General features: G+C 29.6%; 2 protein-coding genes across 2 annotated transcripts; both read right to left on the bottom strand.

Moving 5' to 3' along the window:
- Positions 1-1,295: 1,295 nt before the first annotated feature.
- LOC149894150 (uncharacterized) lies at positions 1,296-9,958 on the bottom strand. The gene is made up of 3 exons (XM_090097043.1): positions 9,331-9,958; positions 8,072-9,198; positions 1,296-6,159 (listed from the first exon to the last, which is right to left on the bottom strand). The coding sequence occupies exons 2-3, from the start codon at positions 8,106-8,108 to the stop codon at positions 2,015-2,017; spliced, it is 4,182 nt and encodes a 1,393-aa protein (XP_089953169.1). The 5' UTR covers positions 8,109-9,198; positions 9,331-9,958; the 3' UTR covers positions 1,296-2,014.
- Positions 9,959-11,546: 1,588 nt separating this feature from the next.
- On the bottom strand, positions 11,547-12,194 carry LOC149894149 (uncharacterized). The gene is made up of 2 exons (XM_090077335.1): positions 11,915-12,194; positions 11,547-11,833 (listed from the first exon to the last, which is right to left on the bottom strand). Exons 1-2 carry the CDS (start codon positions 12,192-12,194, stop codon positions 11,547-11,549), a joined length of 567 nt encoding a protein of 188 aa, XP_089933461.1.
- Positions 12,195-15,009: the final 2,815 nt, after the last annotated feature.

Genomic DNA, 15,009 nt, shown 5'->3' with positions numbered 1-15,009 from the left:
TTAGCTTCCACAGAATAGCATTGATTATGTCTGATTCTAATACCACTTTAACTTTTGATTTGGAACACATTTGTAAGTAATTGGTTTTGTTATCTTTTGGCAGTCAAACATGCATTTTGCTATACCGATGATTTGGAGGGAACCAAAAGATCATTACAATGACTGCAATTTTTGCGCTGTTAATACTGCTGGATTTTCGTCAAAAAATAAGCACCAAATTGTGTACCCGAATTTGGATTCGGCCATGAGGCCTGTTCCTCATGACAGCCATCTGCTCATTCCAGCACCACCAGCTGATGGATTAGACTCTGTTAAAGACGAATGTGTTGTTGATGTTGACTTTGATCCACATATTGACGGCAAAGAGCCCAAAATCTTCACACAAGGTGAACTGAATGATTTGGTTAGAGACTTGTCCCTTTCCAAGAAAAAAGCTGAACTTTTGGCGTCAAGACTGAAAGAAAAGAAGTTGTTAGCAGTTGGTGTCAAAGTATCCCACTTTCAAAAGCGCAACAACGAATTATCTAGGTTTTTCACCATTGATGGACCCTTGTGCTACTGCAATAATGTCAATGATCTTTTTTGAAAATTTATCCCAAGCGCATTCGCCTTGTGATCGGTATAGCAAAATGCATGTTTGACATCTTCTGGCGGCCAAACATACATTTTGTTGTGGATCACGATGATGGTCTTTTTCTTCTACTCTGATTCTTTAAATAAATTTAAAAACTTTTGATGCATTGAATACTTCTCTAACATGCAGGAATATTCTCACTTTTACTGTGAATACCATCTTTTGATTTTAGTCAATATTTAATACTTCCAGCGGTTTCTTCAATGTATCGTACTACGCTCAAAATTTCACTTTGTTTTGTCCTTATTTTTTTGTTTGGTTGTGTTTAAAAGTATTCTAAGATGCTGTATATCATCAACATAAAATTTAAACTTGATGTGAATCTCATTTTTGTTCCTTTTTCAAATTTCATATAATTTCTGTTTCCTTAAATGAAACACTACTTCCTTTTAGGTAATCTTTCAGCCACTTGTTACGTATGAGGTCGCGATGTCAAGCTAATACTTGTTTGCTGTCAAAAATATCAAAAACTTTATAAAGTTCCAAATATACTCCCAAAGAATTATCTCTTTTTGCAAAAGATTTTTTTGATTTCACAAATCCCGTAAAGAGATTCTCTGGAAGTTTTTTTATGACCATATATAACTTAAGCTACGTAAAAATTTTTAAGAGTAACAACTTTACTTAGTTACAATCTATTTCAATTTAAAGACGTCTTATGTTTGCACTTCATTTTATATTTCATTTTCACCATAGCTCAAAAATTTACTAAAAGATTTCTATACATTCGGACCTTTAGTCCCAAAAAAATGTCTTTTACAAAAAATGCGATGAAACTTCAACAAAATGATCTCAAAGATCTGTTTTCTACAATTAATAGTAGCTTAAGTTACTCTGTTCACTCATTAACAGACACCTTCAAGCCTGATCTAAAAAGTTGTTACATGGAACCAAACAACAACAATTATCAGAGGATTTTTTTTGGGTTTATTCATACTACTTGATTTAGCTAAAACATTTACTTCCACGAGACGTCTCCGAAACCTGGAAATCATAAAGCGAAACCACGAAATTTTTATCATTTTCTTAATGATTGATCAAATTCATTTCATTTTAAGGTAACGTCACTTTATTCATAATTTACCGTGATTATTTGTAACTCTGCGTAGTGATCGTTGATCCGTTTTAATCGTTCTTGCATAGATGCAAATATTCCATTTTTGAATATGTTGGGGCAATGTTTTGTTGCGAGCACTAGGGGATACTCACAGTCGGGGGTTAATACATCCTCATCTAACGACCGAGGTTTTGCGTTTGAATTATAAATATTTACACTTCTCCAATTGATTGGTTATTACCAAGCATAGAGACCCCTAGATCTATGAGCTCACAAGTTATCCTATTCCTGCTAGTTTGAGGTAGATGATTAGGCTAAAAAGCTTATTTAGAAGTAAAGAACAACTCTAACTTTAGGGAATGGTATTGAGTAGTATCTATTACAACATTACCTTCTTGATCTTTAATCGTTTTATCATCGCATATTTGGTAAAAGTCTCTTATTATTTCTAGCTTCGTTTCTGTGCTAAGATTTTCTTTCTCCAATAAACAATGTAACGGTGTCTTACCTTCATCATTTTTAACATTAGTATTAGCTTTTTTAGATAGCAATAACTTTATAGCCTCCTTATTACCTTTATAATGTGCCATATGCATAGGTGTATCTCCGTCATACATTGCTTGATTAACATCAGCACCTTTCTCAAGTAATAATTTAACAATTTCCTGATTAATAGGTTGACCACCATAACCTAAAGAGTAATATAAAGGACTAGCTTTATTTTGGTCATTGTCAGGTTTATTGATATTAGCGTTTCCTGAAATTAAAGCGACCATTTCTACGTCTCCCTTAACTATTGCTCGTATTAATGGTGTAGTAGCAGTAGTCATAAGTGGCATATAATCAAGATCAACCCCAGCAGTAATCAATTCCTGTATCTTACGTTTATCGCATTGTTCTACAGCTCGCCATAATTCAATGTTAAGATAGCTCTCTCCTGTTAATTCAATTAACTTTTTAGATATTTCTTGAGGAACTGAAGAAGAGTTTTTGATAAATAACAAAGTGGTATTTATAAAGTTATTTGTTATCAAGTTTATGTAAGGATGATCCTTAAAAATAGATATCATCTCCAATGCTTGGTTGCTATAGTTTATTGCCTGATCATATTGTCCTTTATCACGATAAGCATTCACTAAGTTATTTAAAGAGTTCGCCATAAGTGGATGAGGTTCTTCCTTGTAGATCAGTTTCATCATTTTTATGCTGTCCTCAAAATACTTAATTGCCAGATCATATAGTTTTTTAGCTCTATAAAGTAATCCTTGGTTATTTAAAGTGAAAGCCATGTCTAGATGAGGCTCCTCCTTGTAGATCAATTTCATCATACGTATAGAATCCTCATAAAACTTATTTGCCTCATCAAATTGCCTATTATTATAATTAGCCAATCCTAGGCTATTTAAAGATCTAGCCACATCAGGATGAGGTTCTTCTTTGTAGATCTGTTTCCTCATTTTTAGGCAATCCTTATAATACTTAATTGCCAGATCATACAGTCCTTTATTGTGATAAGCTAATCCTAAGTTATGCAAACAGCCGGCCACATGTGGATGAGGTTCTTCCATGTGGATCAGTTTCACCATTTTTAGACTTTTGTCAAAATAATCAAACGCATGATCATATTGTCCTTTAGCAATATAAGCATTCCCTAGGTTATTTAAAGAGTCAGCCACATCTATATTAGGTTCATCCTTGTGGATCAACTGCAGCATTTTTAGGCTGACCTCAAAATACTTAATTGCCTGATCACATTGTCCATTAGCATTATAAGCTTTTCCTAAGTTATTTATAGAGTTAGCTACATCTTGGTGAGGTTCTTCCTTGTATATCAGTTTTACCATTTCTAGGCCATCCTCAAGATACTTTATTGCTTCATCGTATAGTCCTTTATCATGATAAGCTAACCCAAGGTTATTTAAAGAGGTAGCCACACTTGGATGAGGGTCTTCCTTGTAGATCTGTTTCCTCATTTTTAGGCTAGCCTTAATGTTCTTCGCTGCCTGATCAAATAGCCCTTTATGATAATAAACTGTCCCTAGGTTATTTAAAGATCTAGCTAGATCTTGATGATGTTCTTCCTTGTAGATTAGTTTCCTCATTTTTGCACTATCCTCAAAATATTCCATTGCCTGATCGTATTGTCCTTTTGCGCTATAAGCCAACCCTAGATTATTAAAAGATCTAGCGACATCTGGATGAGGCTCTTCCTTGTAGTTCAGTTTTAACTGATTTAAACAACTATCAAACCATTTAATAGCTCTATCATAATTATTAACCCTTTGGTATATCAATCCTAAAAAGTTTTGCAACGTTAAGTTTTCAATATATTTGGGGTCATTTAATGCTTGTTCTAAATTACTTTGAGCTTCCTTATACTTAACTAATCGATAATAGATAAGTCCTTTATTAGCATGATCATCTACATAAAAATCACTGCCTTGGAAAAAAGATTGACGATCTGCATTAGTCATTAGTTTACATTGAGCACAGAAGGCCTCTAATCTTTCATGGAATGGCAGTGCGGTATAAAAATACTGAAATAGACCACCTTGTTCTTTCAAGTCGTCCTCAGATAAGTGAAATATTTGTTTAGCTTGCTCTTCAATATCTGAATCGTTTTCAGCAGATTTACTGAAAACAGACATATCCTCTTTTTGCGCTTTATGGCAAGAATAAGTCTTTAACCTGAGGGTAGTAGCAAATGTTATGGCATTTTTTAAATTAAATGCTGCTTCTGGAGTAATAACATTTTGATCTTTTAACTTATTCACGACATCCCAGTTACCATCTCCTTCTATACCGTAATATAGACCAAGATTGTATACCAGGCGGTCAGGTAATCGATAAATTTCCTGCTTTACATCAAATAACCTTCCTTCATTTTCGACTCCTAATTTAGGTGCTAGCCTATGTAGATCTCCTTCAAAAAAAGTTACTTTTAATTTTAAACTTGTTGTTTGTTGAAGATAATCAATATCTATTGCACCTTCTTCTAACAACTTTAATGCTCTTATCTCACAGTTTAATCTTCCTTGCTCATCGCTTTCATTTTTACTGGTCAAAAACTTTGCAACTTCTTCTTTATAGCTTGTAACAAGCTGCTTATCGCCATGCACATAACAAACATTTTCTAATACATATGGCAAGTTTTTATCTATGTGTTCTGCCCAATCGTTTTCATTCCGCACATAAGCAAGCATTCCATCTATTGTTTGCACTAAATTATATTTTTTGTCATCCCTACCAAGTGGAGTTTTACCTCCTAAATCAAAGTTAACTCCTCTACGTACTAGGTGGCTGGTATCTATACCATATCTACTAGAAGGAATAACACTCTCTCCTAAATTGATTACCTTAAAGTGTACTAAATGGCCTAATTTCTTAAAATACTTCTTAATTTTAGGATCTTCATTTTGTTTGTAATCCTCGTTTTCTGTGAGAATAGCAAATTCAAAGTCAGAATATGGAGTCATCTGACGCAGTGCCATTGAACCAAGTCCTATTACTGCATATTTACAAGGTGGCCTGCCAATTTCTTGCTCACTATCACTATGTAGTTTGCCTAAAAACTTTTGCATGTCAGCAGCTATTGATTTAAATAAGTGGCTTACTTCTTCTACATATAATCCCTGATATTTTTGTTTTTCTTCTTGATTATTAATTGCTTGTTTACGAGTATTATCTACACTTTTTAGCTTTTGATCAATGTCATTCCGTAATGCTTTCAACAACTGTTTATTACTCTCTTCTTGTTGAGCAAACAGCATTGATTCTTTAACTCCACCAAGTGCTGAGAGTATCATTTCTTGTAAGTGACTTAAACGGTTTCGTGGATTCATCTGCTGCTGTGTTATAAATGCATTTTTATCCTCAGAGGTTAATATGTTTAGCTTTTCATCTAATATAGTAATGACATATTGATAAAATACTGCCGCATCCGTGTAATATTTAAGCTTAAACTTCAACTTTCTTTCCTCTGTTCCGCTTAAGTCTCCTAACTTAGTTGTTAAATAGCCAAGATCATTTAGTATGATTACTAAACTCTTTACTTCTTCTACAGTTTTTTTGTAAGCAAATTGCTTTACTAAATTTCCATATTCAATTTTTTCTATCTCTTTTAAAATGCTAATTTTTGTCTCTTTATTTTGTATACCTTCAACCGTTATAAAATGCTGCACATTTTTCTGTGTTGTGTCTAATTTATAACTTTCTTGTATTTTGTCGTATGTTTTGAAATGTTCTTTAGCTTCAATGTGATGAGGTTCTTTATTTAAAACCTCTTTATAACCATTCTGAGCTAAATACAGAAATCCCAGCTTTTCATAAGCACGGGCTTTTTTATAAAGTGACGAAGCATAGTCAGTATCACTACAAACAACTTGGTCACTTTCAGGTTTTTCGAGAGCTTTATGCCAAGAGAGAATTGTTTCAAAATATTTTTCGTGCTTTGTCATATTTTTACTAGCTAAAAATAATATTTGTACAACTTATTACAAATATATAAACGAGATAAATAACAACAACAATAACTGATAATAAAACCAATATAAATAATATTAATAAAAACTAAAAGAATAATACTAAAAATTATAATAATAATATTAATAATAACAATAATAACATTAATATTAATAAGGATACTACTAATATGGATAATACTAAAAATATTAATAATTATAATAATAATAACAATGATAACAACAATAAGCATAATAATAGTAATAAGTATGTTAATAATAATAAAAAAATATGATAGAATGCAAAATAAAAAGCATTATAAAAATACGAATATTTTTATTATAATTAATAATAATAAAAGTAATAAAAATATTAGTATTAACAATGATAAAAATGATATTATTTATAATGAAATAATGCAAGAAATCAATATTAATAACAATAATATTAACATTATACTAATAGTAATAATATTAGTTATAATAATAAGGCAAGAAAAATAATAATAATAAAAAATAATAATAATAATAGTAATAATAACAAAAATAATAACAATAATAATAACACAAATAATAATAAAAACAATAATAACAATAATAACAATAATAAAAATAATAATAATAATAACAAAAATAAAAATAATAATAATAATAACAATAATAAAAATATTAACAATAATAATAAAAATAATAACAATAAGAGAAAAAAAAAAAAAAATAAGCATAATAATAAACATTTATAATAAGCATAATAATAATAATAATAACAAAAATAATAATAATAATAATAATAATAATGATAATAATAATAAAAATAATAAAATTAATTATAATAATTATTATTATTATAACAATAATGATAATAATAATAAGGATAACAATAATAACAAAAATAATAAAACTAATTATAATAATAATAACAATAATAATAACATAAACAATAGGCATAATAGTAATACTGTTATTATTATTAATAGCAAAAAGCAACCCAAAATACAGGTTATGGTTGGTCTGTTAATTTATAGTGGCTGTTTTCCACAATTTAAAGTTGCGAAACCTTAACTAATACCCTTTTAGAAAAGCGCCTTCAAATTGAAAAAATTAAACCATCTGTAAAATTAAAATAAAAAGTATGCAGAGGTAAAATAATTTACCAATTATTTAACATTAATTCAATAATTTACAACTGACATAGGTCATATCAGTGTAAGGCAGAACCATTTTCCTTGACATTACTAAGTTCAACACAACACATTTTTACTGACACAAGATAATAACACTTCATCATGCTTTAAATTGACGAAAAAGTAAAGCTTAATTTTTAAAGATAAAAAATCAAAATGAGATATAAGTAAATTGCATTTATATAGCTAAACATATTGTCTGGGCTAATAGAAAACTTTAAAATCAGTGAGTTCAATAAATTAAACTACCAATAAACTATTTTTAAAAATAGAATTTAGCATCATATTATGATGATTGGGTGATGAATCAATTTAACTATATTTAAGTTTAATTGGTAAAAACAAATAAAACTTTAATTAAAAAAGACAAAAACAAACCAAATATACAACATATATTATTAAAAAAAAATTAATCACTGAAGAAAAAGCAGTAACAAAAAAGTTGTAAATATCTTCACTGATAGAAAACATTTACAACCTTTTGGTTGCTGTTTTTTCTTCGGTGTCTCCCAACACCCCGGTATGGATGAGCCCTCCATTCAAAGGATGGCTCATCCATACCGCCATTACTACACCACTTATTGAAGGACCTCTCCAAGAGAGGCCCTGGGAGTTGGGAGCAATAACTATGGTATTGCTCAAATGTAAACAGCTCTAAAATTACAAATAGAAGGATATAATAAAAATTAAAAATATTTGCAATTTTAATTAATCAAAATATAAAGCAAAACCTCACCATTTTTACAGGATGAAGAAGATGTTAAAAATTCCATTCCCAAGTTTTAGTAGCAAATTTAGTAGGGAAAATTCACCTTCCCCATCTTGTACTCTCATATTTTCAGATAATGCAAACTTCTACACCCATTCCCAATGTAAAGAACATTTTATACAAGATTCTACTATTTCAGCTGGTTGTCCTCTTTTAACAACAGGCAGAATTTGCCTAAAGTCACCACCAAAAAGAATGATTTTTCCTCTGAACAGAAAGTTGTTGCTACAAATATCTGTTAGCAACCTATCAATTACATTTAAGGCATGTTTAGGTATCATGGATGTTTCATCAAGCAAAAACAAACTAACTTGTCTTAGAAAATGCCCGTGTATAGAGTTAGGAGTTACATTACATGTGCTATTATCCAATATTGGAGAAGGAACTTTGAATAAGCCATGCAATGTAGATCCATTTGTAAGAAGAGTTGCTGCAATGCCAGTCCAAGCAGCTGTAGCAGATTTAAAGCCTCTAATTATGGTTTCAGCAGTCAAATAATTATAAGTAAAGGTTTTTCCACTACCAGCTGGTCCATCCATGAAAAACAATCTAGAATGTTGACTTTCTACACTTGGTTGCTCATTCAGTGCAGCAAGGATAGCATTACATACATTTAATTGATTGACAATCAACAGTCTCATTCGATTGGCTTTGTCAATATATTGTTGAACATTTTCATCAAAATTTTCTACATTTAAGCCTATAAACTCTTTAATAACAGGCAGATTGTAATCAGCCAGCGTTTTACCACTTTGATTAAAAATCTTTTCAATTTGATGAAGAGTAGCTTGTTCAGCTATTAGAAGTGGGACTGAGCAGTGAATGAAATTTTCCATCAAAAAAGCTTTGTATGTATTCCAGAGATGTAAAGGATTGTCAGGTTGTTTGTCAGGTTAACAAAAGGTCATAATAATTGAAAATAACTGTCTAATTTGCTTTGGCATACATGTTAAAACCGCCTCAGAAAGAGTATTCTGCCATTCAGTGTCATCTTGCAACAAACACATGCTTCACAAAATGTTTCAAGGACAATACCATTAAGAGTACGCAGATCCTCCAAAGATATTGCTCCTTTTGCTTACAAAATTAACAGTCTAAGAAAAAACAATTCTCCAGTTGGATTAAATTTATGCAATCTTACTATCACCTTATTACTAACCCTTTGTCTAACCTTTCATTTACAATGTTTATCATCAAATATAAAGTGATAAGGAATGTCTACATACGAATAGCAATGTGCTTTTTCAATTTCAGTTTTTAACTTAAATCATGCCATTAGGTGTGTATCGCGTTGAGCTGCACGATTAAAAGCCATTAGTTTTGCTCCTTCTCTAAAATACACTAACTGATTTTTAAGTAGATGTTTACCAAGTCACAGCACTTTGAAAACACGGAAACACCATAATATAAACAAATGTACCAACTATAAACACAATAAATGTGTTTAAATATGTATATAAGGTTAAATATATTCCTTATATACATATTTAAACACACTTTTAAAACAATTATATAACACATATTAACACATACACAAACAATAAAAAAACACTTTACATTTTTATAAAAACACATTGATAAAACAACTGTAAGGCACTTATTACCACATAAACATACATATCAAAAAAGCATATATGCAAACAATAAACGTGTGCAAACAAAAATTTTAAAAAATGACGCGAGAAAATTTAAAAAGATACAAAATATATATTTACAAATAATATTCTTTACCTTCTTTTTTTTTTTCATAAGAACTGTAATTTTTATAACAAAATTTAACCATTACATACAATAACATGTGACATGCCATGTCAGTGTTGGCACAAAAGTTTAATTTATTCTTCTAAATTTTCTAAAAAAGAACAAAAATAGTTAATAGCATCACAGAAATTTCAAAGCAGTAATAACCATTTTATTGAAATAGCATTAGTATAACTTTAAGTAACATCCATACCCCTATTTTCCTTTTAAAAAAAAATAACAAAAATAAAACTGCTAAAAGGAAAACTAAAACAAACAAAAAGACGATTTAAAAGATTAAAATCCTTTCTTCTTTAAATCCTTTCTACTTTTTCTAATAAAAATTTTAATCCTTTCTACTTTATCTAACAAAAAGTATATACAGCTATATTATACATTTACTTCAATTATAATATGGTCTTAACGATTATTATTTATCTTAATATGATTCTTTATGTAATATGTCTAAACTAATAATTAAATTCTAAAAGGAAAAAAGTTTTAACTCATTTAGTGCATTTTGTGAATGCGCTCTTTCAAAGCCTGGTAATTAATGACGAAACGACGTTAAACGTTTCTGTTGTAATTAGAGTAAAAGCGGGTCAAACCAATCCCCGAACTATAAAATCAAGTAGCATTATTATTTTTTAAAATTTTTAAACTTTTTTTTTAAAAAGTACCAACAAGCACATCATTTTTTAATTTTTTTTTTTTTTTTTTTTTTGTATTTGATAATATGAAAACTAGAAGTAAAAAAAAAATTGGCAGAAAGTCTGTTAAAACCGATTAATATAAAATACATTTAATAAATTTAACATTTTATATATGCAAATGTATATATTTTTATATATTTTTTATATAGCATACAGAAATAATAAAAGGTTTAAAGTTTACATTTTTTACAACAAAAAAAATCTGAACCCATTACAAAATTTTTTGGCAAACATGTTTTGTTGCAGAGCCAAGTATTGCAATTTGGATTCTCGCATGACATCATGTCCGAATGTAATTCTTTTTTACACGTTCTGCATTTAAAAACTTTTCTTCTTTTGGCTGAAGGTGTTGTAATCGGTTCTATATTTTGAGTTACTTCTTTTTCTGCAGGGTTTGGCAATGGCATTATGAGTTTTCAGATGGTTTTACCCTTTTTAGCTTGTTTTTCAGCTACTTTAAGTTGCTTAACTTCTGCTCTTTTTTTGAGATGATCTGCAACAACGTGTTCTGTAATACATTGGTCAGCAAGTTTTGGATTATTAGGTTGCCTCGATTTTTTTACATGAGACTGATTTTTTTTTTGAAAAAAACTCTTTAGCTCATTTTCCATTTCGATTTTCATGCTCTCATGTAGTGCTCTGTACTGGTTCAGAAGATAATGCTAAAGACTTAATTGTTCGCAATGGCGTTAAAGACGTCGGTTGATTAAACGTTTCGGAGATAGCTAATGCCTATTGATTAATTTTGTTTTTGTGAATTGGAAATAACCCAGTATATTCAAAACCAGTAATAGCGTGCAAACGTGTAAAACACTTACCGCTCTCATACACCTGTTTGAGCAACGTAGAAAAATTTTCTTTATCTAAGATTTTGCATTTTGTGTCTTTGTAATATTTGGTAAGAACTGCCTTCCACACTTGCTTAACATGGCAATAGGCACCTCTGTTCAGTGGCTGAAGAATGTGAGATGAGTGGGCTGGTAGACAAATCATATTATATTGTTTTCCCGACATAGCAATACAGCTGCTAAACTGACGTGAGACGTATGTCCATCAATATGTAAAATATGAGTACCACTAATAGCTTGACATTCTGGTATATACACTTCCTTCAACCATTCAATAAATGTGTCATGCTCCATCCAACCAGATTTAGAAATTGAATATTTGGTGCCAGTCGGACCACCTAAAGTCCAATCAGCTCTAAAGTTTCGTTTTGCTTTGTATACCACAAATGGTGGTGTAAAGTACCCATCAGCATTACAGCAACTGTTCACTGTATAACGGATTGTTTCATTGTTACCAGTGAGTTTCAAAACACGCTTTGCACCTTTTCAACAAACTACAGTTGCTTTGCCTTGATCACCACAGAAACCCGTTTCATCGCAATTCCAAATGTGACAACCAGAAGTTATCCCAGACAATTGATATTGTTTAGTGACAACTTCAAAATAATTATCAATTACTTCTTGCGTACAAGATGCGGCTCTGGCAGATGCTAAAGTGTGAGTTTTTCTTGTGGAAATTTCTTTAGACCATCGGTTTTTAAATGAAAAAAACCAGTCTTTGCCAGGCCTGCCGTTTTTAAATAGGTCTGATTGATTTGTACGAAGAAGGTAACCGCATACGAAGTCCATGACATTATTTCGTGTTAAACCATAACCCCAATCACATAGGAGCTTAAACGCATGCACAATAATTGACTCTGTTTGCTGTGAGAGTACGGTTGTTGATCCTTATCCCTTGAAGCTAGCATTGGTGTTGTTCTTGCGACCTATTAGAGTTGAGAATGGAATGCCACATTTGAATGCAGCTTTTCTGATTGAAGAATTTTTTTATTTTATATCATTTAACGCAGCTTCTATATCTCGTCATTGTATGACTTTTTACTTGTTGTCATCTTGAAAGTGAATAATTAATAAATATCATTGAGTCATTTTTGTAAAATAACTTTACATAGGAAGAACCCGGAATTAACACATAAGAAAATCCAATAATTTAAATCACCGAAGTACCTAGTTTAAAAATTCACATACCACTTAACAAACGAATTTAAAGTAAATATGTGAATAATCGGTTTTACCATAAAACAATAATATTAATTTCTCTTTTTTGTCTAACTTTTAATTATAAAACGAAAAAAAATTATGTAATCGGTATTAAAATTAAATTTTCTACTAGACAAAGGTAAAATTATTTTTAAACGAATTATGGTTCCCGAATTATTACGATAGCAAATAAAAGGAAAAAACAAAATTTTTACGACTCTCTTTTAAACTTTTATAAAAATAAAATGACTGAAAAATGACTTGGATTTTATTTTGACACATTTGAATAGAGGATATGATTCTCTTTCTTCTAGTGTTTTTATTTTTTAAATATTCCTATCAGTTCCAATTTTATTTAAATTTTTCGATCAGTGATCGAATAAATAGTATGATCGGTTTGACCCACTTTTACTCTATTTATTACAATAGATATAATAATTATATAGATTTTTAGTAAAAATATATTTTCATCTCCATCACTTTTTATAGGTGATTTATTCTGGTTAAAAAAGTCACCTCATTCATCACTCACATATCCTAGACATTGGCGCTCGCACATTGGAGCTAGAATTTCCATAGTGAAAAATAGTTTAAGTAATAAAAAAAGTTTCATGCATGTATTTGCTACAAGATTTTTATTTAGGGTCTATAAAATATTTAGTTTTGTATTGAATTTCATAAAAAAGATCGTCTTTTTCTTTGGAAAACTTACAAGGCAATATTCGTAATTTTTAACATTGAGTTTAGAAAATAGAAATGTCTAAACTTAAAATCTTCTTAAATCACCATTTAAAACAAGCTCCTAAACTGATGCAAATAGTTTGAACTTGTTGATAACTACTAACTCTGGGGTTTTCCCAACTTGTTTGATGCATTTGCGAAAAATTATTTCTATTGTTATCCTAATTGAAATAATTTAGCAAAAGGCTGGGATAATTTTAAAACAATACGTTTCTCTGAAGAGTAACTGCATAACAATCCTTTTGCATTGTAAAAGTCTGACCTCATATGTCAGTTTAAAAATGTGGTCATACATTGGTCGTTCTGTTTAAGTTAGATCATTAGAATACATATATTGAGATTTGACTTACGTATAAAGCTTACGTAAAATGCTTGTAATTCAGTTTATTTACTTCTAAAAAACACTGACTTTTATCGAAGGTTATAAAATAATGAAATATATACTGTACTCAAAGCAGATTGTTCTATTTTTAATCACTCCGGTCACAATAAGGGTGCGTTACAATAAAGGATTTTTTGAATAGAAAAGTCCTGTTTGGTTCTCTATAATATTACGTTAATGAAATTCACGAAAATTCTAAGTGTGTTAAGTTTTTATCATTTATCCTAAAATGTTTTTGTAACCAATATCTATACATGCTGTTAAAAAGCAAAATCTTTTTTATAAAAATGTCTTAAAAGCAGTTTTGGAGAAAATTTAAAAAAAAATCATTTGTTACACTTTTCAACTTTTAAAACAACAGGAACTTCTTTTTCTCAGACTTGCTCAGTTTGTACTTTAAATCAATATATTCTCCAGGCAATATAGAGTAAAAGCAAATAAAAACTGTTTGCTAAAAGCTAAAATAATAATTGGTTCAAGCAGTCTAGATTTTGATATTTTATCATGTTAAAAAAAATCTTAGTAACGCGCCTAATCTATGATTCACTTGCCGAATCTTTGATTAAAAACACCAAGTTCAATATAAAAAAAAAAAAAAGCAACAAGAAGCTTATAAAGCTTTAACCCAATATATTAACTATAGATCATTTTTTTATATACAACATATAAGGGGGGGTCCAAAATTCTATATATTTTGTTTAACCAGTTATTCTTAATTAATTTTTGTAGAAAAGTTTTAAAAACAATTCAGTTTTTTCTATTTTTTTGTGGTTGGCCTTCTACTTCTATTTAAACATTTTTTAAGATACATAAAAAAAAAAAAAAACATAAAAGAAAAATCTTTGCAGCGGTTTTTTTGCGTATAAAGTTACGCAACTTTATTTTAAAATTTATGCAATTTAAATTTTGATTGGATAAATTTTAATTAAAATGAATAATAGTTGCGTCTTAAAAAAAAATGTAATAAAACTTTTTTTGTTAAAACGTAAAACTTTTATATACTTAAAAAATAGCTTATTATTGTTAACTAAATTTAGATATCAATTAAAATGAAAAAAATTGTAACAAGACGTAATAACAAACTAGTTTTAAATCAAAATAAACAAACTCCTTTAGAAAGTCTCCCTGAAGTTGATAAATTTTTTCATACAAAGTTGCCTTTACTCAGAGATGTTCTTGCACTTGTCTTTAACGAAGTCAACAATAAAGTATCTTTTGAAAGTGCTTGTCGAAGAGTTGCAAAGTTAGTAGAAAGTCATTGGACAGAGCGTAATATCTACA

Source organism: Hydra viridissima, unplaced genomic scaffold (genome assembly GCF_058129835.1).
Source record: "Hydra viridissima isolate aposymbiotic clone 2 unplaced genomic scaffold, HvirCarnegie_v1 scaffold_1, whole genome shotgun sequence".
Classification (NCBI taxonomy): domain Eukaryota; kingdom Metazoa; phylum Cnidaria; class Hydrozoa; order Anthoathecata; family Hydridae; genus Hydra; species Hydra viridissima.
Note: the sequence above shows the minus strand (reverse complement) of the source record. Positions and strands in the feature narration are given on the sequence as shown.